Genomic DNA, 24,457 nt, shown 5'->3' on the forward strand with positions numbered 1-24,457 from the left:
TTATACCTAGGCCATACAAAATAAGACCGATTATGCAAATGTCACTGATTACAGACTTAATTTTTTTTTGCAAAGTGCACGTTAATGCACCGCCTACGGATTATAACTCTACCCGGAAGCTAGGTAGTGTAGGAATTTCCGGTTACGTCAGTGCGTCAGGACTCCATTAGAGCTGCAGCTGTTTAGAGAAACAACAACAAAAACGGGCAATAACTGACAGTTCGTACTGAGTCCGACAACCAAACCGTCAATCTGGAAGCTAAACGTCCTTTTCCCACCCGGAGCTCCGTCGGCTGCTAACCACGGCCGCTCTCGGTGAGGAAACTCTGGCCTCCGCTTCCTCCTCCTCCGACTCGGACACCGGTGGAGCGTCACCGCCCCCGCGGAAGAAGCACCGAGCCTCGGCGGCGGAGGGAGCAGGAGAGCCCGGGGCTTCAGCACTTGTACCAGGCCTAACTGGAGTTGTTTTAGGACTTGCTACTCACTCTCAAGCCACCTCTGCCATCCACTTTAACCGAAGCATCGTCAACAACCTTAGCAGCAGTATGCAGGCAAACGGGGCAGGACAGGGACAGGAATCCGGAGAGCTTTCCTGCCTAAATAGCGCACAAAACGGGGAGTCTTCCTCCGCTGGCCACTCCAACGGGCTCCTCTCCAGCACAGACAACGGGAACAGCGTCGGTACCAGCAACGGGTCTTCCACGGGACCCGGCTCGGGCTCTTTGGCGGGGACCACGGCTTCAAATTCAGAACTTAAAAAGAAGAAACGCTTGACACAGGCGGAGGAAGATGTCATTCGGTTAATAGGACAACATCTCCACGGATTAGGGCTAAAGTAAGTTTATTCTCTGTGTCACCCGAGGAAACCCCCAGCACCGAACACTTTATTGGCACTAAACGCGAGGATTATGTTAAAAACAGGGTTATTTCGAAGGGAAGTTGGAAATGGCAGCTAGTAAAAGGCAGTTAGTATGCTTGACAGACACAAACATGGGGGGATGGGGTAGTTTTAGCCTGTGAGCTCGGCTTTGGTAGAAAGAAGGGGTCCATCTTGCACAATAACACTTAGCCTAAGAGCTAACAGCACAAGTCTACGATGTGGCTATTTGTCCTCATATAAAACAAATATGTTTTATTAAAACCGTCACCAACAACAAATGCATGTTGTAGCTTTACTCAACGTTATAACATCGCTTTAACTGATGCCATGTTAAGAGATTTTTATAAAACCTTTATAAAACCATTACATCATCTGTAGATCAAAGATGCATAATCACGAAAAAATAGGACTACTTCATTCATATAAGAATTAACATGTTTGACAATTATTATATCGATGTTTGAAATGATCGGATATATGGGTCAAAAACATGCGTCAAAACGTAATATGCAAACTGACTGATTCCTGTTGTTTTTGTAGCTTTCCATCATGACAGCCTCAATAAAAGCAGGGTTTGTGCAGAATAAAGCAGGAGGACCATGATATGTCAGCTGTAGTGTTATAATAAGAAGCGTGGTTAAGAAAACCGACCTGGTTAGTTCACGAGTGCTCTCTGCTTCTCTACAGTCATTTGAATCAACTAAATGTGTTTTATTGATCTTTCCTTATGTTTGCAATGATCAGTACAGTCGTCAGTGTTTTAAGGGAAGCGTGTCTTGAACATTGAAATAATGATGTCGGTTGTGGTGAGCAGGATGGTGGTTTCATGGCGGCAGAGGAATGCGTCTTCTCCAGCTGTTTTAGATTGAAATTCTGTATTTGAATCTAATTATAGCACAGTGAGCTTTTCAAGTAGCAGACAGTTTTTTTCCAAAGGACAGTTGCTTCTGCCTTAAAGCTAGATACCCTTTGGTGTCCCACTGAGAATGTAGAGCTGCCATTAGAAGACACTAGAAAGACAGCTTAACCGCGCTGTGTTTACACACTGTGAGCTGGGGGCTCTTGACCATTTTGCCTCGTATTAAACAAGGCCTCTGCCGTTTTAGCTGAGGGAAAGGCAGAGGCAGTGCAGCTGGATGAGGCAAACACAAAGGTGCTGCGCCACTCCATTGATACACAAGCATGATGTCATAATGGGAGAGGTGTCAACTCTTTCCTTGAAGATTATTCTGCTTTTATCCTTGAACCCTGTGTGATGGTGCCAGAATGTGTTTAGCTGGGATTCTCTGTGAACAGATCGTTAGTTCATCCATAACTGGTTAATGGTGGCTGCAGAGGAAGCTCAGGTTGTGATGCACTGTAAATAAGGCCTAATACAGTTTGAATAGATTATCAATGAACCCTGAACATGCTTAGTTTTAAACAGAATGTGTCACTGACCTGACCTTTTTTGCTACCTGAAATTGGCTTTATTGATAAAGTTTACATAAACTGCATTGTCACTGAAGAAACAGTTTTATTAGATTCAAACTATCTAACGTTCCCTTGTCTGTATCTTTGCAGTCAGACAGTGGACCTGCTGATGCAGGAGTCAGGCTGCAGGCTCGAACATCCATCTGCCACTAAATTCCGCAATCATGTCATGGAGGGGGAGTGGGACAAGGTGAGTTTACTGTTCAGTGTTGCAGGTTTTATATGCTACAGCACAGTAGGACTAATTTGATGATTCAAGTGTGTACTGTTGGCTCAAATATGACGACTGTGTTTGTTAACACAAACAAAAATAAGATGATAGATTGGATGATCATCTTAGACCTTCTGTCAGATAAAACCTGGGGAAAGGGGGATGTACTTTGGTCATATGGTGATTAAAATGTCTGATACAGAACAAAACCACTGCTCCTGACCAGCAGCTTTCCCAGCAGCATTGAAGGATGGGTCACATTGCCCTTAATTTCAACAGGATGATGACTTGTTTAATGTTGGAAATATTTAGCTAAGTATGCTCCATGAGTTACAGTTAGACTGCATTATATCTGATATCTGTTGAAATGTCATATAACTAATTCTGAAGTTAATGTAATGGCATGGTACTTCATGTGCTCTGTTTTGTGCAGGAACTGCTGACTTAATCATTTGTGTCTCTTGTGTCCCCCCTTTATCACCCCCCTTTGTTTTGGTGCAGGCTGAGAATGATCTCAATGAACTGAGAGCACTGATGCATTCTCCAAACGCTATTGTGGTAAGCTCTCTGAAACAAACAGAGTTGTGTCATAGCCTGATCTAGAGGTCAAACTCTAGGACACTCTAGAATGATACTGAATAATGCTGAGCTCCTGCTGTTCGTAGAATATACTCCTAATTACATTTACTGACTCTAAAAATCTTTGCCTGACATCGGGAATTGTCAATGATCGTTGTAAATGCCAATTATTGTTGAAGATGGCAATTGTTATAAATATGTATCTCCCACAACATTAGTCAAACATGCTGTTTTGTAATCAGAATATGTGAAGGCTTACATTGGCTTGCTGTCAAAGTTACATGAAAACCTGATACTGTGTGTTTGGGTTGTCTGCTAAAATTTGCATGGAAAAGTTTTTTATTCATCTATTATTCTCTTGGTCTGGTCTGTATCTCCCTTTAGCGAATGAAGTTCCTGTTGCTGCAGCAGAAATACCTGGAGTATCTTGAAGATGGTAAAGTCCTAGAGGCTCTTCAGGTTCTCAGAGGAGAGCTGACACCGCTCAAATACAACACAGACCGCATCCACGTACTCAGCGGGTACGGTTACAGGCCTAATATCATCTGCACTGTGGCTAGACTAAGCCCAAACATTTCAGTTGTTACAAACTCTGCTTTCTATGCACTAACCATTTGTATGCACAGTGTAGAAGATAAGAAATGTAGTGCGTACACATACTGTACCTGGCTTGATGTCATGATGTCAAATGGAGGACCTGTGTCACTCCCTGGCCAATTTGAACAAAAACGAAAAACTGCCAATAATACATTTTAGAAATATTGACCTGGATTTTTTCTTTTTTTTGGAATAGGTTCTACAAACTTGCCATAAATCATTTCACGGGCACTTGTTTTAAAATTACTTACTTTACTATTACGTTTCTTGAGCATTTCCCCTTTTGCCAGTTTGAGTTTAATTTGGGTTGAACCACTTATTACAAGTATATTACCCATAAACCAGGTTAACATCTGCATTTGACCCATGTTGTATTGTTTCTGATTTGTTTTAGGGGCAATAGAATATTGATAGTGATATAATTATGTGTACACTGCGGCTGATTTTCTTTGTCATTCTGAATGGAGGTGGAGACTGCTCATTTTGAACACAGAATAATGACTATTGAGGAGTGAAAGCAGAATTTAAGTATTTTGTCTAGCATCAATGATATTGCAAATTTTCTCTTTTTGTTTCATGATAAACTAATAGGTCAAATTGTTATGCTGTACTTCAGGTTCCAAACTATTCATGGGTTTCAGTTTTTTCCCATTCAAAATATATTGTTGTAAATTGACAACGGGCCCAATGTCTCCCCAATGAAAACCCTTTCTGGCTGTTAAGAATGTTACATTGCCATATTTTATATATGGATTGTTTTGTTCAAAATCTGCATTGTGTTGACTGTTAGTTTACATGTTTCTTGCAGGTACCTCATGTGTAGTCACGCAGAGGATCTGCGGGCTAAGGCTGAATGGGAGGGCAAAGGCACTGCCTCACGGTCTCGACTCTTGGACAAATTACAAAGTAAGACATTTTCAAATATAATTGTATTGTGTTTGTATTAAAGCTTCCTCTTATTGTTTTAACAGCTTGTATGGAATTATTTGGCTAGGCTTATTTGACTATGCTTAGCCAAAGTGTTTGATTCACAAGCCTTTGTTTGTACTCTTACCATACTGTTATATTTGTTTCCAGCTTACCTTCCACCTTCTGTGATGCTGCCTCCCCGGAGGCTTCAAACTCTTTTGAAACAAGCAGTAGAGCTACAGAGAGATCGATGTCTCTACCACAACACCAAGCTGGACAATAGCCTCGACTCAGTGTCTCTCCTTTTAGATCATGTTTGCAGCAGGTTGGTACCCATTTTGTACACACAAGCTGATCAGTCCAACATTTCCTTATTTCCTTATTGTTTACGTGTTCTATGTTTTACAGAAAACAGTTTCCCTGTTACACTCAACAGATTCTTACAGAACATTGTAACGAAGTATGGTTCTGCAAATTCTCAAATGATGGCACAAAACTTGCAACTGGCTCCAAAGACACCACTGTCATAATTTGGCAAGTGGACCCAGTAAGTTATTATTTACTCTTTATTGTTGCTATGTGGTTTTATTTTCCAAATTAATAAGACTCAAACTGTATCTAACTTGAATACACCAATGAGGCTGTTTTATTTATCCCCTTTCATGTTCTCTTTGGAAAATTACTTTGTCATGCACACTGAGCATAATCTTGCTACGAGAGCTGCCTGGGGTTATTTAACTTGTACGTTGTTACTACTTGTAACAACGTACAAGTTAAATAACAACTACTTGAACTTGCCAGTTGTTTGCTTTTTTTACAATGTATTAAAAATGTGTTTAGGAGAGCCATCAACTGAAGCTTCTGAGGACTCTTGAAGGACATGCATACGGTGTGTCCTATTTAGCCTGGAGTCCAGACGACACGTACCTGATCGCCTGTGGACCTGACGACTGCTCTGAGCTGTGGCTCTGGAATGTTCAGGTGGGACATTCAGTTCTATTTAGAGACTTTCCATTATAATGAAGTCACAGTCAGGATATATCGAGCCTGACAGATTTGACTGGTGATGGGGAGGCACTCGATGACCTCTCCTCCCCTTCCTTTATCTCCCCTCCCCCATATTTTCTTCACTTCACCTCTCTTCCCTTCCCCCATTCTCATCGTGTTATGTTTTTCCTCTTCCTTCTGCTGACCTGTTTGGTGACCAGACGGGGGAGCTACGAACCAAGATGTCCCAGTCCCATGAAGACAGTCTGACCAGCGTGGCCTGGAACCCTGACGGCAAACGCTTTGTCACTGGAGGACAGAGGGGACAGTTCTATCAGTGTGTAAGTGCAAGATTAATTCACAAAAATGAATTCTGGCGATACTGTACCAGATGTTGCAATATAATTTGATCTTTCTGTTTGATGCATGATAAATGATGTACTAGAAAACAGTGATTCTGCACTTTGTTCTGTCCGAGCAATGGCATTTAAACATATGCATTCTGCCAGGACCTGGATGGTAACTTGTTGGACTCTTGGGAGGGAGTGAGAGTGCAGTGCCTGTGGTGTCTGGGTGACGGCAGGACAGTGCTGGCCTCAGATACTCACCAACGCATCCGAGGATACAACTTCGAAGACCTTACAGACCGAAATATGTACGTTTAATCCACTTACTCTTCAATGGTTTTAATTTGAACTGTTTGCCAAAGCGCCTGATAAAGCCCAAAGTTAAGCGTGCATGAACAGTTCTGTTTTTGTGTGATAAGAGTAAAGGAAGGGAATACTAATGGACCAGGGGTACGCATTCAATAGTGTGAACTAGTTGGATTGTTCAAACTTTGACAAGTCTATACAACTACACATTGCAAAATGTTGGCTTTACTGAAAATTAGAGGCTCTAACTGTCTATGTTGTGTTTTTCAACTCACCGGTCACATGTATGTGTCTTTACAGAGTGCAGGAGGACCACCCTATCATGTCTTTTACTGTTTCAAAGAATGGAAGATTAGCTTTGTTAAATGTAGCAACTCAGGTAATCACTCTGCATATGGTGTTTTTTGTGTTAGTTACAGAAAACATATTTAACACAAACACATCTTATAATCCTATAATATTGTAGGGAGTGCACCTGTGGGACCTGCAAGACCGGGTTTTGGTGAGAAAATACCAAGGCGTCACCCAGGGCTTCTATACCATCCACTCCTGTTTTGGAGGACACAATGAAGACTTCATTGCCAGTGGCAGTGAAGGTACGTTTTACCAACCAGTATGTGTATTATTTTATTTACAGAGTTGCCCACTTCACATGTTTTGATATTTTTTTTTATACTAGATCACAAAGTGTACATCTGGCACAGACGTGGGGAACTGCCCATTGCAGAGCTAACAGGCCACACACGTACCGTTAACTGTGTGAGCTGGAACCCGGCCGTGCCCGGACTCATGGCTTCGGCCTCAGATGACGGCACAGTGCGCGTCTGGGGGCCCGCACCCTTTCTCGAAACACAGGAACCTGACGTACTCAACGGTAATTTAACTTGCAGTACTTTCATCCCTACACAGTCTGTATTATACATATAAGATAAGATAAGATATTCCTTTATTGTCCCACATGGGGAAATTTCATAAATGTATGTGATAATTTATGTGATATCTGTTTTTTTTTTTTTTTAATGCTTTAACCTTATCGGGCACTGTCCCTCCACAGAACACTGCAGTAATATGGACAGTTGATGGTCACTAACAAAGCAGACAACAACAACTACAGATTCAAGAATCCTGCAATAGAAAGGAAACCTACCTGAGCAAGCAAAATCTTCTACCATCCCAAATCTAGCGAAGACAAACGCAAACACAAGGATACAACAGAATAGCATAATCGAGGAGCGCCTACATCAAACAGCAGAGGTGATGTGTTCTTCTGAGCTGGAGAAATGGAAAACCAGTCATCAGGCACTGGCAGTCCTTCAAGTTATCACTTTTCTCTCGTCTTGTTGTATGGCTACAACCGAGTGTCATCCTTGTGAAAATCCCTGAAAAACTCACATCCACCTTGACCTTGGAGCACATTGAGTGATGCCTCCAGACAGACACTGCAGGCCAGTCCTCCTGTGATTGGACTCATCTGTCTGCCTGTGTGTCCTGCACGTACCTGTATAATGTCTCCATTGACATGGGTGGGGTGTTTTGGGGGGAGTGGGGCAAAGGGGGTTATAGCAACTCTTCTATGTATGTTTTACTATTCCCCCTTTCTTCTTCGCTTTTGATCTGTGGGAGGCATACTCCATAAAAAGAAACCGACCGACCAACTGACAACCACAAAATGGCTATGCTAAATGTTGGTATTTTTTATAATACTTATCATAGCATTATTTTAATTTTTAAGGTGAATCTTAGCTCAAGTAGTGCCCATGGAAACCTTTAGCGTGGATATTCCACTTTCTGTTTCTCATGATTAGGAACTTTTTATTCCCTTATTTAATTTCCAAGGACGTTGCTGTAAAGTTACAGCCCCCGGTCCCTGTGTTGAGCTAGCCCCCGCACAACTCATTACATCTGCCTATGAGGAGAAGAGTGATTGACAGTTCCACATATCAACATTGACAGGCTCCTGTGTTGCAGAGGTAACCGCTGTCAGAACATGTACTAGGACTTTTCTCCACAAAATACAAGCACTCAGCCTCGAAAGTACATAATAATTAATAATTGTTGTGGGAAGTTGGAAGTGGTGGCTTCTGAAAGCAGTTTGAGTGAGGCATGTTTGAACAAGACGTGGAGTGTTGTTTTATTTGCAAAGGGTCATTTCATATGAGGATTTGAGGATTGTAATAATTGAATAAATAGTTAGCGCAAGCCCTTGAAAAAAGGAGCGGTACCAATAGTCAGAACCATACTCTGAACCCACCATGTTCTGGGAGTGTCATTGCAATTCAAAAATACACACTGACTGCCTTTCTGTTCATAAGATTGAACACAAACCATTGTTATATTTGACACCCCCTCTGCACTTTGAGTGAACTATCGCTCTCGCACCTGCTGCAAAAATCGACCACAAGGTTCAATGCCTTGCAGACCTATGGTTGCCACTCTGGCCATTCTGATGGCTTTAAAGCTTGTATTGGCAAGACATATTACCAGACAGGTGATCAGTCGGAGCTGAACCCTCACCATACTTCTATGCACCAGGGCAGAAGTCAACATTCATCATGACTGTACATTCAAATCCTTGTACATGTCGCGCAGCTGCCTCTCGGAGCTTAGAGACTCAGCAGTACAACCCTTGCTGTGCAGCCACGTTACTCGTGGTCAGTGAACCATTTAAAGCTTTCTTCCTCCCTATTTCAGGGTATGTCATAACTATTTGCTACAGACTGATAAACAGTAAAATGTTAAAACTGTGCTTTTCTGTCTGTTATTGAATTTTTGTTACTTAATTATTTTATTTTTTTGTTGACATTATATCTTTTTTTTTTTTGGTTGATGTCTTTCCCTGTATAATCATATTAAAATATAACCAGGCATTTGGACTCTTCATTTTAATTATTTTAAAACCCTCTTTTTTTATGTTAACTTATGTCCTATCCACTGCAATTAGTAACTAAATAAATATGCACAGTCACCACCATGCCAAAAGGTGTGCAGTGTGAGTTTTGAAAAGTGTGTTGTGTACAATCAGGTCTAAACTATCTACCCCTCGCCTTTAAGAGTTCCCTTCATGTGAAGATGTACTTTTTGCATGTCTGTGTACCTGAATGAAATACTTTGCTGGGTCTTTATTGATTGGCAGTTGCTACATTTCAAACGTATCAAAGCCAAAGCATTGAGGCATATAGTGCTTTCTCCTATCTGTTACTTTTTTCACTCTGAAAATACACACTGCATTTCCATGTCTGGAGAGCTGAATGGACTCTTTCCATGCCGTACAACATGTCAGTGAACTGGTTAATCAAACGGAAGTCAGACAAGCTCTTTGATTTGGCCCCTCAGACATCTTTTGGTGGCAAATGCTTTGTCTGTATGCAAGCTGGTTTCAAAGATGTTCTTTTGACTTTCTGATTTAAATGTCTTATTTTCTCTGAGGATGTGATGTGGGTAGGGTTGGTGTTTGGGATTACAAGGGCTGACTGTAGCATCTCTAAGTTTCTGGGGTGAGGGAGGGCCTGTGTGGGCTTTGCGTTCACAATGTGTTAATTACAAGTGATTGTACTGTTTTGTATTGTGTAGGAAGTGTTATGTATGCATATTTTCAATAAATCATTCAGGGTTTTAACAATGGTCCATGGACATTTCATAGAGCAAGAAAATTATAACATTTTATGTTAAAAAAGGTTCCCCAAAATGTCTAAAAAACAAACTGCTCTGAATTATTCGATTATATTTTAAAAGCTTGAAAGCATTCACAACTGGTAGAATCTCCGATGCCAAAATTAAAAATGACACAAATTGCCAATAAAATAATATTTTAATTAACCTGTGTTGTTGACTATACATTTTATCATGCAACTTTTCTCTAACAGATGTGGATAGCCTTCAAAACATTACCCTTTTTTATTTCGTCCAATGCACATACATGCATAATCTCATAGTAGGAAAGTCACAGCAAGGACAAGAGACCTATTTCTCTCAAATAAGTGCAGCAATTTTATTCAGATTGTGTGTATTTATGCTGATTTATTAGCAACAAAGATTTTAAAGAAAGTAAAATTTAATTGTTGTGGAATGTTAATAATAATCATGTACATTTTCATTAAAACATCTTTTAAAGTGTATTGGAGTCTCTACTACAACTTTCAATGGGTTTCAGATTGATGAAAAATGTGTACCGTTGGCATGGCAATTAACAATTTTAAATATATATTCAAAAAGGTTTTCAAAATGTAAGCTAAAGAAACCTGAAACCTATGAAAAGTAAACAGATTTAGTACCTGAGTTCCCTACAAATATTAGATAAAGCTTAATGTATTGAATATATAAATTGTTTTAATTGGAAATATACAATTCAATCAAACTTGGGTAACATACTGAGTAATGGGATGTGGGAGGCTTGAATATTAAACTACTAATATTTGACTAATATTTTAATCAATCATGACACTCTTAATCAGTGGTTCCCAAGTGGAAGTTAAAATTAGGACACTGTATTAGGACTATTCTAAAATATGATCAAATCGAATAATGGCATGCAAAATAAAACATGCAATTTAGATATTGTATATGTACAACAAGATCAGAATGATAGGGCAAACTGGTTGTGCAAAACAGTGGATAGGAGGTGTTTACATCAATGATTAAAGTCACAGGTACCGTATTTAACAACTCTTTACATTAGATGCTACCTCACTACCTGCTAACCTTGTTCTTTACTTATTCTGAGTTATTCTGAGTCCCTATGGTCCTGCCCAGCCCTGCCTTTTTATTTCTTTTCTTTTTTTAATTGTTATTTATTTATTTTAAATTATTTGTATCTTTATTTATTATCATTATTATTATCATTATTATTATTATTATTATTGTTGTTATTATCATTAATATAATATATAGATATATATATGCATAAGAGAGAACATGTATCCACGTATACATACGTGGATACATGTGTATATATTTATTTAAGTTATTTAAGTTTGTTTGTTTCATGTAAGTTTTCTTTCCGTGTGTTTAAAAAATGTATAAATAGGGGAAACAAATAAAGTCACAGGTATTATTAAGGTGCTATGAAGTGTTCATGAGTCCAATGGCAGTGTTCTTGTGGCAGGAGGTTCTGGTCCAGATGGACCGTAGCCTCCTGCCTGAGGGGAGTGGCTCAAATAGTCTCGTCCCCAAGCGCTAGAGACGTACAGGTCCTGCAGAGATGGAAGTCTGTAGCTGATCACCTTCTCAGCAGAGGCACAGTGCACTTTAGTCTCTGTTTGTCCCTGGCTGTGGCTCCAGCGTACCACACGGTGATGGAGGAGGTGAGGATGGACTAAATGATGGCTGTGTAGAACTGCACCATCATCTGCACTGGCAGCTTGGCTTTCCTCAGCTGCCACAGGAAGTACATCTTCTGTTGGACCTTCTTGATGATGGAGCTGATGGTGGGCTCCCACTTGAGGTCCTGGGTGATGGTGGTGCCGAGGAAGCAGAAGGAGACTACAGTGGTGATGGGGGAGTCTGTGATAGTAAGGGGGGGCTGGGAGGCTGTGATTCTAAAGTCCACGATCATATCCACTGTCTTCTGGACGTTGAACACCAGGTTGTTACCGCTGCACAAAGACACCAGCCGGTCCATAGCTCTCCTGGAGGCAGACTCATCCCCATCCGAGATGAGCCCGATGAGGGTGGTGTCGTCCGCAAACTTGATTAGTTTTACGTGTGGCTGGAGGTGCAGCAGTTTGTGTAAAGGGAGAAGAGCAGAGGAGAAAGTACACATCCCCGAGGAGACCCTGTGCTGATTGTCCAAGTGTCTGAGACATTCTTTCCCAGCTGCACGCACTGCTTCCAATTCGTCAGGAAGTCAGTGATCCACCTGCAGGTGGAGTCAGGCACGTTGAGCTGGGAGAGCTTGTCCTGGAGCAGAGCAGTTCTGTTCTGATGATATTTAGATGGTGTTGAATGCAGAAATGTCCACAAACAGGATCCTAGCATAGGTTGCCGGGGAGTTCAGATACTGCAGGATGAAGTGGAGTGTCAAGTTGATGGCGTCATCTACAGACTTGTTAGCTCTGTAGGCGAACTGCAGGGGGTCCAGCAGGGAGGAGCTGAAGGACTTGAGGTGGGACAAGACCAGGCACTTAAATTACTTCATGACTACAGACCTCAGCGCCACAGGCCTGTAGTTATTAAGGCCAGTGATCCGGGGCTTTTTGGGGATAGGGACAGTGATGGACAACTTGAAGTCAGCTGGGACATGGCATGACTCAGGGAGGTGTTTAAAATGTCAGTGAAGACACGGAGTCAGCTCAGCTGCACAGTGTCACAGGGTTGAGGGGGCGACACGTCTGGTCCAGCAGCTTTTCTGGGTTGGATTTCTGAATGTGGGGACTGGGGTTGGGTTAGCAGAGGTGAAATTACTTTGAACGTCTTGAAATTAAATTACTTTATTTAATTATGCTGTCCTGAATCTGTGTCATGATTATTTTGGGGGTCCTGGCCTGAAAAGTTTAGTAACCCCTGCTCTAAATAACATCAGTCAGAATTATTTTCATTTTGTTACAAACTTGCAGCCAAAGAAATAGAGTTATTGAATTTAAGAAACTAAAATTAAATGTCAGTATCGCTGTAAGAAAAATATACTACATTTCCTCGTGGCGTGGACTGCCGATTAGTCCTGCCACTTATCAATCATAGAACCCACCTACTGCTCACCTGCAGCCATGCGGGGCTCGTCCCCAGGAGAGCAGCATGTTTCCCGCGTCTAAGCGCATTGATCTATCATAATATAGTTCCTTCAGTGTACAGGACCAAATTAAGACAGAGAAAGACAGTTCGAGCTGTCTCAGAAGAGACGGAAATCTATGGGAGACAAGGGATGCGAAGTGATCCATCGCTCTAATAAACAAACGCACGTGTGTTTTTTGTGCATCCGCACGGGGAGAGTGCGCATGCGCACTTCTGATTGAGTTTCAAATCGGCAAAAAAATCATCGTGGCCTTTAAACCATGGTATTAAAAAAAAAATATATATATATATATATATATATATATATATATATATATATATATATATATATATATATATATAAATTACTTAACTTTGGCTATAACATATACCACCCTCACAACATATGTCCATGTACAATTTTACAAATGATCTGAATATTACAGTGATTTCCTGTGACTTTCAGTGGAGCAGCCTGGAAATTGCTGAACGAGCTCTGCAACATGACCAGATACAACATGACCAGATCATTGTGGAGGAGGTGGAAGTAAAGTCTAGAAAAAGAATGACTTTGGTCAGAGTCACAGTCGTCTAAAGGTCATCGGTAATGAACAACTAACATCCACAGCTATATCCTAATCTGAAGGAGGCGTGGCCTAGTGTTACGTATGACGCATGGCCCCTCCCCAGGCGCTATTCCCTTTTCCTCCTCCGCTCCGTCTCGCCCAGTGACTGTCTGTGTGTGGAAGCCGTAAACAGAGCTACACCGGCGGCCATCCAGAGGAGACGAGAGGGGCACACTGGTTGCCCCGGCTCCCTTCGGCAGGCATGGCGGCTCCGTTGGCCCACTTCGACGAGGACTGGCAAGATTTCAACGAGTTCAAGCCGGCGTCGTCCCAGGAGTGCGACGAGGACCAGCTCAACTCCAATGTGACCGATTCCGCAACGATCACCTCGGGCCTGGACGACTTCTCCGACCTGGACAACAGCTTCTGCGGGGACATCTGCAGCTTCAAGTCCATGGAAGACCTCGTCCACGATTTTGACGAGAAGCTGACCGTGTGTTTCCGAAACTACAGCACTGCGACAGAAAACATCGCGCCCATCAAACCCATCACGGAGGACAACTATCTGAAAGATGACGAGTGAGTAGTGTTGTTATTTTGACATCATGCTAAGCTAGCTGTAACTTTTTTAGCATGGATATATTCGTTAGCTTGTCATAGTAGCATGTCAAGTTAGCCAAAGCTAGTCCTGTTTACCTTTTTTAGACGGTTGTTCTAGTCTAATTCGTGTTGTCTCGCTGTGTTTTGCAGCTTTTAATGTGTAAATCGTAATGTCAAGGTTACTGCTAGTGATTAAAATACTCGTGTTGTTGCAGTGGTTTATAAATTAGAGTATACTTTCAGTTTAGGTTGATGTTTTGGGGGGTTAATAGACATGATCCTGGTTTGTAGGTGGGTCCTGTCTTGCCACGTTACCAAAATGTTGCATACAAGTTCCTGAGTGCTGATATTGATTTACAAGTGTTTTGTTGCTGTGTCTACAAGTTGTTTTTTAATTTTTTTTTTTACTATTTTAATGTGTTTGGGGTAGGTGTGAGCGATATTTCCAAACAATCATATTTTAACAATTATAACATTATAACATTTCATCAATATGCCTGTAAATGACTTTGTGGTTCAAGTTTAGCACAAAACCTGAATAGACAAGTGAAATTAACCTCTAGCGTGCAGAGACATCACTTTGTACCCTTGTTTTTTCTCTTTTTCAATACATTTTTAATATATAGACTATACAGGCCGTCTTGATATTTCTTTTTGCATGTTTACCTCCAAAACGTGATGCTATGTGATAATATACATTTTCAATATATATATCTTAGCTCTATTTTGGGGGACAAGATGTGGTTGACCTGTTTTCTGAGATAAAACTTGGTCGTCATGGCCGTCTGCCACATTACACAATTATGTAGCCATTATTGCAACACTTGGTTTCTTTCCAAACCCCAATTTACATTACACTACATGTACATTTATTTCCTCATTCAGACCAGTGATTGTTTGTGTTTCCGATGTCATACCTTGACGTGACTCGGCTGCATGTTTCCTGCATTCTTTTGGTCTGATAAAAGAAACAAAAGTACCTAGTGTTAAAGACCGAATTAATCTCTTTTAGAATATCGCAGTGCGTGATTCACCTTCCTCCTGCTTAATATGGTCTTCTTCTTCTACTATACATAGACCACACTGTCATACACATTTATAAAAGCTGAAGAACTAAATGATTAGGTAGAAAAGCTGAGAAAACAGAACTAAATAATTGGACTGGCTGAATTTTCTGACTGACTACACTTAATTCAACGTGCCTTGATGTTTAACAAGTTGTCGTGAAGTAAAAAGCATCATTGACAAGAAAAACTAGTCTTTTGGAATGTTCAAACAGTCATGACATGATCACACATATTATCACACAGGCAAATAAACGTGACAACCCTAAACCAAAGTCAATACTTGTTTTGAATTCATTTTCAGCTTTGCTTTTAAATCTGTAAATCTTTAAGTGAAGCCAAGATTAAATTGTGTTTTTGGCAGCCGCTCACGTGCCTTGGACCGTGTCAGCTCGGAGCTCAACATATATTATTCTTTGCCAGTCATTGTTGCCCTTTTTAGCTCAGGCAAGCCGCATGTGACCCCTTCAGGGAGAAACATGGAGGTTACATAAACATTACTGTGACTGTGTGTGTGCCTAAGATCACAGTGCAGAGTGGATGTGACACATGGGTTCACAGCATCCCTCCTCGGCTCGCTGATCAGAGCCAGGAACGACACGTGTTAACACTTGGAACTGAAGAGATGCAGTTTATTATGACTGAAGTGAACCTTAATGTGTACAGTGCCTTTTATCTGTCTTTTTGTGTCTCATTATTAAGCTTTTCATTTACAAAGTTACATTTCTTCATGCCGGGAGCTGGTCACATACTTTAGAAATGTATAGATGACGTGAATCAAAGGAAATTAAGTATTTTACGGTTTGTTTTTTGCTTGTGGTGTCGAGAATGACAGTTTCTTCTTCTCAGATTAAAAATATAAAACTAAAACTGGACATAGGGACTTCTTTGTCTGAAGATCTTGTTCAGTTTTTCAGCAAGCATTTTCACAATATCAAATTCTAGTGTTACAAAATGTAAAGAAAACTAGCAATTTCCCGATTATTGAATTTGACACCATGACCAAATAACGGTGAAAAGCCGGTCGACAAAGAACAGGATGTGTGTTGTAATGCTTTGTTAAATTAAATGGGAAGGAAACTGGTTTGGTCTTAGCTCCAGATACATGGCAGCTTCTGCTCGGTCGATGTGTTTTATATAACTCATGGCACGTCTCCTCGTTTTTAGGGTGTGGAACGCGCTCACAGATAACTACGGCAACGTGATGCCAGTGGACTGGAAGACCTCGCACACTCGCTCGCTGCATCTACCCACCCTCAACCTCATCGAGCCAGAGGTAACGCACAAGAACATTCTCGAGTAGGGCTGAACTGCTTTGTCTCCAAGCGTCCTCTGATTGCAGTTACATTCAATGCATTCACACTACATCAGATGCATTAATAGTTTACGGTTTGTTCTTCTGTTCAATCTGTTAAACCACCTTCCTCTTATCTTTCTCCCCCTAAATGAGCAGAAACTAGATAACCAGTCTCTGGACTTGTCTGACGATGAGGACCTGAGGGAGCAGATGGACATGCACTCCATTATTGTCCCCAGCATCAGCGTCGAGCCCCTCTTCACAGCAGAACAGGTGCTTATGGACAAAACCAATGTCTCTCAAACTGTGGGACTGGGGAAACTGGTTGTACACAGGATTTTTCTGGGCTGAAGAATTTTAAGAGATGGCGATGCTAAAAACTAATTGCATAGACGGATCAAGATTTGTTTGGTTCAAGTTGAGTCCAGATTCCAGAAGTTAATTTGCCATACAATAAAAATAAAATAAAAAGTCAAATGTAAACAGTTTAAAGGCACAACGGAGGCTACGCGGTGACCAATGTCCACAATGTCATACAATTACTTCACTTCTTTAACCAAGTGGTGGGCGGCGGCCGTTGCGCACCATTACCACATCCAACGCTTATTGTCTGAAGCAGTGAAAAGACAGGAAACCAGGGCTGAATGTATTATTTATTCATCTTTAATTTGAGAAAGTTTAACTTTTGTGCCTCTCTTTTGTTCAGGTGATCGAGGAGATAGAGGAGATGATGCAGGAGTCTCCCGACCCGGAGGATGATGAGAGTCCGTCCCACTCAGACCTGTCCATGCTCTCACAGAACCTCCAAGGGCTCCGGCGCTCGGGCTCCAACTCCAGCCACGAGGACCGTGAGTTACAATCGACACATAACATCAGCATGTACCATATTTTCCAGACTATTAGTTGCACCAGAGTACAAGTCTCACCAGCCAAAAAATGCATAATAGAGACAAAAAAAAACATATAAGTCTGAAGTAGTATGAAATGCGGTTGGAAGTGTGAAAATGACAAATAATATCACATACATGTCGCTCCAGAGTATAAGTATAAGTCGCCCCTCGGCCAAAACTATGAAAAAAGGTGCGACTTGTAGTCTGGAAAATACGGTAGTTGGACCTGAAGCCATTTAGGCCATTGGACACAAAACCTAAAGATGTACCGGTCGATTGTGTTGCCAATAAAATCTATCTCCCTCGGTCATAGTTTAATATAGTTTTTGTTTCCGTTTTAGAAACAAAACTATATTGTTCCAGATTTTTTATTTATTTTTAATCCCTGCACTTTTTACTTGCCATGTTTTTATAAACCTGCTCTTTCGGTGCACGTGAATGTCATTGTTCTTTTTCCACTCCACTGCGACTCCACTAAATCAGTCAGTGAAGTGTAAAAGGCCACAGGGGCCAGAACGTGATAAAAGACACACACAATTTGCACATGACTAGACTTAAATTGTTATACAACACAGAATATGTGTTATAAAAACCTGACAGCTCGTGCTTTGGTCTCACGTGTTACATAATCAACCGCATGCAAATGTTTATATGTTTTAGCCGTTGGTTCACCTTCAGACAGCCAGGGGTCACCTTCAGACTGTAATCTGAATGAGAAACAAACAACTGCAGACACACTAAACACTGCAAACACTCAGAGTGATCCTTCTGTGGTTGGTTATGTGGTTTTAGATATTGCAATGCACTCCATATCTCGCACCCTCAATCGAACCCGTTTCAAAACTGTTAATTTGAGTCTTTATGTGGCAAACAAACACTAAATCTTTCAAATACAATAAATCATTTTAGGGATTTCCTGGTTCACATTCAACAACATCCATCAATATTAATTCAAACATGATGCAAACTGGAGCAGAATTAACATGTGTTTGGAAACTGGCACCAGCACTTCCTGTATTAGCGTGATGAATATGAGTGTTGTTGATAAGCCAAACGCACCGTGTCATTCGTGCTCGTCCTGTGCTCACACACGGTCAGGGCTGCGGCAGCTGTCGGTGGCGGAGCTGACGGTGACTCTGGAGGAGGTGGAGTCGACCATCCGCCGCTTCAGTGAGGAGCTCATCCAGGCCCTGGCCCTTCGAGACGAGCTGGACTACGAGAAAGAGGTAGAAGCGTCTCTGGAGGGCAATATATCATGCAGTGTTGTGCATCTAACAAAGAGGTATTTTAGTAACACTACTGTAGGGCTGAAACGTACTATTAGTTTGGTATCTTTGTATTATTTCTATTGAACATCAAAAGTTTTTAAAAACATGTTTAACCAAACTAATGTTGCAATATAGTGACTGAAGGCTCCTAAATAAAGAATATTTATGAATGAAATGTATTGATGACCATCCGAAATTCTTTTTGACGTTTTAATTGAATAATGCGACTGTCTTCATATATAAAATGTGTCTTAAGAATCTGTATAGTCCAGCCATTGATTACAATTATACATTTTTATAGTGGACGAGTAACAACTAGTCGATGCACAGAAAGACAGAGAAACCGTAGAATTAATTGGTCTTGACACCAATTTAAGCTGCAGTTTTAGAGAAAAAAATGACAACAAAATAATCCTGCCATTTGTCTGTTTTATTGTTAAAAGGTTTTAAGATATAATCTGCTGTATATTTTTGGCCTTCTACAATTAATCAACTATTAAACAATTATTGTATTTCTATTTTGAACATTGTTTTCTGGACTAAATGGAATCTAAAACTCATACAAAAAGACCCTTTATCACAATGACTGTGGCCTTATTAAACCACAATGTTAAAAACAGAATAAACACTCAATCACACTGTATTCAAAACATTTCTCTAACTAGAAGCATTCAGTCACCATTAATTTGGTTAGAAATGTATTTAATAAGTCTCAATGTACAATAAAATGATCGTTTGACTAGTTCAGTAATAAAATGTATTATGTCTTACAAAATATCCCATAAATTACCTCATTTAAGATCAGCCTTCATATCCCATCATTCTAATGTGTAACTCTCTATAATATGTAATTCACCCACGTTTTATTGTAAACCAGGTGAAGAACAGCTTCATTTCGCTGCTGATCGACGTCCAGAACCGACAAAAGGAGCACCGGGATCTGCTGCGGAAAAGGAAGAAGATTCGAAGCACGGTCACCACGGGACCGAACGGACAGAGGATCACCAGCACGCATATCCCCGGCACGGTGAGACGCGTCAACAAAACCCCCCGTCCCGACACAAACCTCGGGAACAGGATGTAGAGCGCAGTAGAGTAATGCATGACCAACGCACGCTTCCACAGACTTCGGATCCGGCTCTCAGATTTACTCTCCGTCTTTAAAAACGCTTTTTTAAAACTGTCTCTACTCTTTGCCTCTGCCTCCTTTCACTCCTTGTAGCTTCTCACCATAGAAGGACTCTCCAGTGCTATTCACAATGGCATCCGTCAAACTTTTGGCAGCACAGGAGGGGACAAGCAGGTGCATTCACGTTTCTCCACCAATTCTTTTCTTTTTTTAAACCCTCTTTCATCACATTAAAAAAAACATGTCTTTACAGATACATTCGGCGCCAAAAACGTGTCTGATTTTTGCTTTGATTCACGCAGCATTGTTACTATTTTGTTTGATTTTTCTTACCGTTGATTGAATTCTAACCATCACGTTTACTTTATTTCTCATTGATATTTAGTGTTTGTTTTGCATGGATCTCATTTGCAAATGAACTGACCCAAAAGCAAGTTTGCAATTCGCTTACTTACACGATCCTTTCTTCTTTAGTATCTGACGACCGTGATCCCGTACGAGCAGAACGCCGGTTCACGGAATGTGGAAGACCTTCAAATTCTGACGAAAAGTGAGTCAATGGAAAGGCTAAATATCATGCAAAAATGTGTTTGGAGTATCCAGGTAACGATGGTCAAACGATGTTATGTCAATCCAACAGAAATGTGCTAAAACATGTCTTTAAAATGTGTTCGTTGAGGTTTAATCATCAGACAAATATGAAATGCCTGTAAAATGACTCCTTTTACCCTAAAATTTACCACATAACGTTTTTATTTACCGTATTTCCCGGACTATATGTCGCACCCGAGTATAAGTCGCACCAGCCAAAAAATGCATAATAGAGAAGAAAAAAAAACTATATAAGTTGCACTGGAGTATGAAATGTGGTTGCAAGTGTGAAAATAACAAATAATATCACATAAGTAGTATAAGTATAAGTCGCACCCCGGCCAAAACTATGAAAACGACTTATAGCGACTTATAGTCCAGAAAATAGGGTAATTCATTTTTTCAACATTTCTTTACTATAAACGACACACTCGATATTCAAATTTGCATATCTTCTAAACGACAGTCACGATATCATCTCCATTTCCATATGTTGCCCGCCTTCTAACGGTGACTCTTCGTAGTGCGCCGCTTTAGCCGTTTCACACCGTATTGTCTCTAATTTGACTTGAATCCTTCTCCAGTTCTTCAGGCCATGAGAAACGACAGTGAAAAGGTCCCGGCTCTACTGACGGACTACATCCTCAAAGGTAAATGGCCTCAGATCAAGAGCGCGTCTCAAAGTTGAGCCTTCGCAAATGTCTTCCTCCGCTCACTCCGTCGTGATAAATAATGGGTCTTTTTTTCCCACATCTGACCTGTCCCCCCTTTGTCTCCCGTCTGTGCCGTCCTCTGGTAGCTCTGGTTTGAGAGCGGTGGAAACAGGTTTGTGAGGCTCTGATGCATATAACACGACACGCTGCTTTCTCTTTCAGCCCTGTCTGAAAAAAACATCTTTGTCCCTTTTTCATTTTCCTCCATAGAAGCACCTTCACAGCAGGGGCTCTTCCTCCCTCACTCTCTCTTCTTCTCTGTAGCTTTTGTGCCGTTCTGTCCAAACTCTTTCTCCTCATAAAACATGTTAATCTGGCGTGGCGCTGTACAGACGCATGTCGATAAGTTACTTCTTGTTGTTCTACCAATTTTGCTATTCATGGGTTTCAGCTTCCTGTTTAATGCAGCGTTTGAGGACTTTTTCCCCCCATTAAAAAGATCAAATATTTGTGTTAATCGCCATGTCGTGATGTAACGGTATCAAATCGTAGCGTTGCGATTATTGTGAGGAAAAACATCACGATTTAACAGTTATTCACGAGCATTAAGGCTGTGAAATCCATTCCCGTGGTCTAACATATTACTGTTCCTCAAGTTTGTGACATTTTAACTTTCCGAAAGACAAAAAAAGTGATTAAAAGCTATTACATTTAGGTTTATTTTTTGGACTATAGCAAATTTATCTTCTAAAATTGTGTCGATTATTATTTTTTGGTTGTTTTTACGATTTATAATGCGACTCGAATTATCGATCAACCAAATTTTCTTGACGTCCCGATCGCTATGGTACCAGTGTTAATTTACTTATCATTCTGAAACCCATGGATGGAAAACAGAAATGGCCGTAAATTGGACTTTTTCAGATCATTTTAGATAGATGGAAGAAATGGCTAAAGAAAATTGGATTCTGTTGAGTGCACAAAGGTTTTAAGACGTTTCTCCATCTTAAAGAAGCGTGGAAACCTTCTTACTCTCAAACCCTTTGTCCAGTCGACACAATTCCATTTCCTTTTGCCGTGGAAACCGAGGCACTTCATCGACACGTGTTTGTACGTTTTCGACCATGTCCAGCTCGTAGCCGCTCACTTTTCACCCCGTAGCTCGCACCGCTCCTCATCTCCTCCGCAGTCGTCACATTGTCGATGAAATCATGAATAAACCGCTGTCTCCAACGACGTCACGCTTTGTGTCTCTGCAGTTCTGTGTCCGACGTGAAGCCTCGGCCCCGCCTCCCGCTTCCAGAGCCTTCAGGAACGTCGCGGAAGGTTCTGGCTTTACCCAAAATGAACCCGAGCCTTCCACTTTTAAACTGACTTATCGCATTTAGTTTTAACTTAATTTACTTATTGTAGTTGATAACCTTTTAACTTTTTAACGCCTGGTTGATGTATACGTACAGCCTGCACAATGATGCCAGTACTCAGTATTAGCTAGAATATTTTCCCTAAAGAATTTTAAGTCCAGCATTATTTTTAGGCAATTTGAGCAAGCTTTTCTGGCTAAGCGGCAGGTCTGTTTTTTTTAAATTGAACAAATGCATCTTGGTAACCCCTGCCTGGATTCTTGATGGCTTTGGCACGTCATTTTTAAGAAAAGGGAATGAAACCTTCGCTCGCTAAGGACCGACGACGAGCGCTTTAGTCGCACGGCAATCGGAGAATGACACTTGATCTTCGCTTTTGGATGGAATGTTCTAACCGATGAAATATTTTGTACACAAATAAGAACTTGCACTGTTTGTAGTTTTCGAAAAAAAGGAAACTAAACCGAAGGACTTGCTGAATGAACACACCATATATTTTTGAAAATGGTTTCGTTGGTATCGTTCAGTAACCGCTTTCATGAGTCCTTTGTATTTGCTGCCTAGAGGCTGTTCCCTCACTCCCGCTTTTTACATGTCATACCTCATGTTTTAGACGCTAAATCCACCTCATTTTATGGCAGAATTGCTCGCCTTTACTGCTTTCTCTTATATCGTGCACATGATTAGTATTAGTTTTAGCTGATGTTTCTCTCATGTAGTGAAGCCCTCGACGCTCGTACATCTTGCTAGTCTTCGTCAGTGTGGCTGGTTTAGAAGGTTTCCAGACTTAAGAGCTTCCCCTGCACGGTTTGCTTTAACGTCACTGCATAAAAAAATCCTTAAATATACAGCAGTGACTATAACAAACGTGTCCAACTTAAAAGCTCGCCAGCGAACACAGGTGCTCCTCCCAAAGTCAGGTCTAGAGTAGCTCTCAGGTTCCTCCCTCAGTGGTTATAGTGTCAAAAACAACTGCAATATCATTGTTTTAGCAGGAAATATACGTACTAGCTTCCTACGTAGACTGAAAATTATGCTGATTTTGAACTTTGTTATCAAGTGAAATGCACTCTAGTTGTTGTGGTGGTAGAATAATGGCAATAGCACAGAGATGGAAACGCCTCAAAACTTGAATCATTTGTTGTTTTGCAGTGACACTAGACGTAACATTTATTCAATCATTAGCTATTTAATCGTACATTGATTTGGAAGTTACGGAAAGAGAGAATAAGAAAGATGCTGGATGTGGAATTACAGAGGTGGTTCCAATCAATTTTGTTATTCTCGTTAGACTCTATGTAGCAGCTCTTTCTCATGTTGCCAGCGCAGAGCATTGAAAACTAGCATGAGCCGCATGCACTTTACAGATCGAAAGCAAAATGAGTGTTTGACGCAACCAAAAAAGGGAGAAACGCATGTCGCAGTGATGGACACAAATCAGTAAAAAAAAAAAGAAGGGAAAAAGTCAATCAATGGAAATGGATGACACTAACTGTACATATCTTACTGTTGGGGTTCAGGCCGTTGATGTCATTGAAAGGTGTTTAGCATGTAACATATCAACAAGAGTCTTGACAATTAGAGATTTCTATTTTTATCATAACAAGCCAGGAGATGAGGCCTCCTTTTAAAATGCCTGATCATTTTGTACATTGAACGGACAACCTTTTGTTTTTAATACTTGTCATTCCCCAATGAAGGGGTTTTATGTTTACTGTCTCATCATGTGGTACCGCAGGACATTAATTTATAATGTACATGTTTGTTTTATAACCTTTTATTATTGACTGTTATGGTACCATTGTTTGTGCCCACATTTTGACTTATTTCAAATAAAAAAAACTGTGAAGACCCTGCATTAACTGTACTTTTATTGTGTATCTAAACATTATTTGCATTAGGCTTTGTTACTGAAGATGTTCTATGGGAAAAGGCAAACGCAGATAAATGGCACATTAGTAAGACCTCTGCAGTGAAGATTTACACTTGTTTTTTTAGTTGGAAAAATGTTTGCAACGCCATAAATGTGTTATTAATACAA

General features: G+C 40.7%; 2 protein-coding genes across 5 annotated transcripts; both read left to right on the forward strand.

The window, feature by feature from the left end:
* The first annotated feature begins 128 nt into the window (after window positions 1–128).
* Window positions 129–9,908, forward strand: wdr26b (WD repeat domain 26b). Its single transcript, XM_072441384.1, has 14 exons — window positions 129–835; window positions 2,444–2,543; window positions 3,066–3,122; window positions 3,528–3,664; window positions 4,549–4,646; window positions 4,818–4,974; window positions 5,058–5,196; window positions 5,490–5,630; window positions 5,858–5,977; window positions 6,146–6,291; window positions 6,590–6,668; window positions 6,756–6,885; window positions 6,969–7,163; window positions 7,344–9,908. Exons 1-14 carry the CDS (start codon window positions 546–548, stop codon window positions 7,367–7,369), a joined length of 1,815 nt encoding a protein of 604 aa, XP_072297485.1. The 5' UTR covers window positions 129–545; the 3' UTR covers window positions 7,370–9,908.
* A 3,832-nt stretch (window positions 9,909–13,740) lies between these two features.
* fez2b (fasciculation and elongation protein zeta 2b) lies at window positions 13,741–24,272 on the forward strand. Of its 4 annotated transcripts, none has more exons than XM_072441427.1 (10): window positions 13,741–14,139; window positions 16,392–16,500; window positions 16,678–16,794; window positions 17,228–17,369; window positions 18,510–18,637; window positions 19,557–19,706; window positions 19,902–19,982; window positions 20,283–20,358; window positions 20,984–21,049; window positions 22,312–24,272. In XM_072441427.1, the coding sequence occupies exons 1-10, from the start codon at window positions 13,823–13,825 to the stop codon at window positions 22,326–22,328; spliced, it is 1,203 nt and encodes a 400-aa protein (XP_072297528.1). In that variant the 5' UTR covers window positions 13,741–13,822; the 3' UTR covers window positions 22,329–24,272. The 4 variants fall into 4 exon arrangements, with proteins under 4 accessions (XP_072297528.1, XP_072297537.1, XP_072297545.1 ...); XM_072441436.1 differs by lacking the exon at window positions 22,312–24,272 and adding an exon at window positions 21,199–21,257; XM_072441444.1 differs by lacking the exon at window positions 19,902–19,982.
* Window positions 24,273–24,457: the final 185 nt, after the last annotated feature.

This window comes from Eucyclogobius newberryi, unplaced genomic scaffold, assembly GCF_026437365.1.
Source record: "Eucyclogobius newberryi isolate DKJ021-1_F unplaced genomic scaffold, fEucNew1.0.hap1 SCAF_1, whole genome shotgun sequence".
In the NCBI taxonomy this organism is placed as follows: domain Eukaryota; kingdom Metazoa; phylum Chordata; class Actinopteri; order Gobiiformes; family Gobiidae; genus Eucyclogobius; species Eucyclogobius newberryi.

Coding starts and splice junctions, on each gene's coding strand:
- fez2b (XM_072441427.1), top strand. CDS start 13,823: ATGGCGGCTCCGTTGGCCCACTTCGACGAGGACTGGCAAGATTTCAAC. Junction 16,795..17,227: donor CCCTCTTCACAGCAGAACAG/GTGCTTATGGAC, acceptor TCTTTTGTTCAG/GTGATCGAGGAGATAGAGGA. Junction 17,370..18,509: donor CAACTCCAGCCACGAGGACC/GTGAGTTACAAT, acceptor ACACACGGTCAG/GGCTGCGGCAGCTGTCGGTG.
- wdr26b (XM_072441384.1), top strand. CDS start 546: ATGCAGGCAAACGGGGCAGGACAGGGACAGGAATCCGGAGAGCTTTCC. Junction 3,665..4,548: donor CGCATCCACGTACTCAGCGG/GTACGGTTACAG, acceptor TGTTTCTTGCAG/GTACCTCATGTGTAGTCACG. Junction 4,647..4,817: donor ACTCTTGGACAAATTACAAA/GTAAGACATTTT, acceptor ATTTGTTTCCAG/CTTACCTTCCACCTTCTGTG.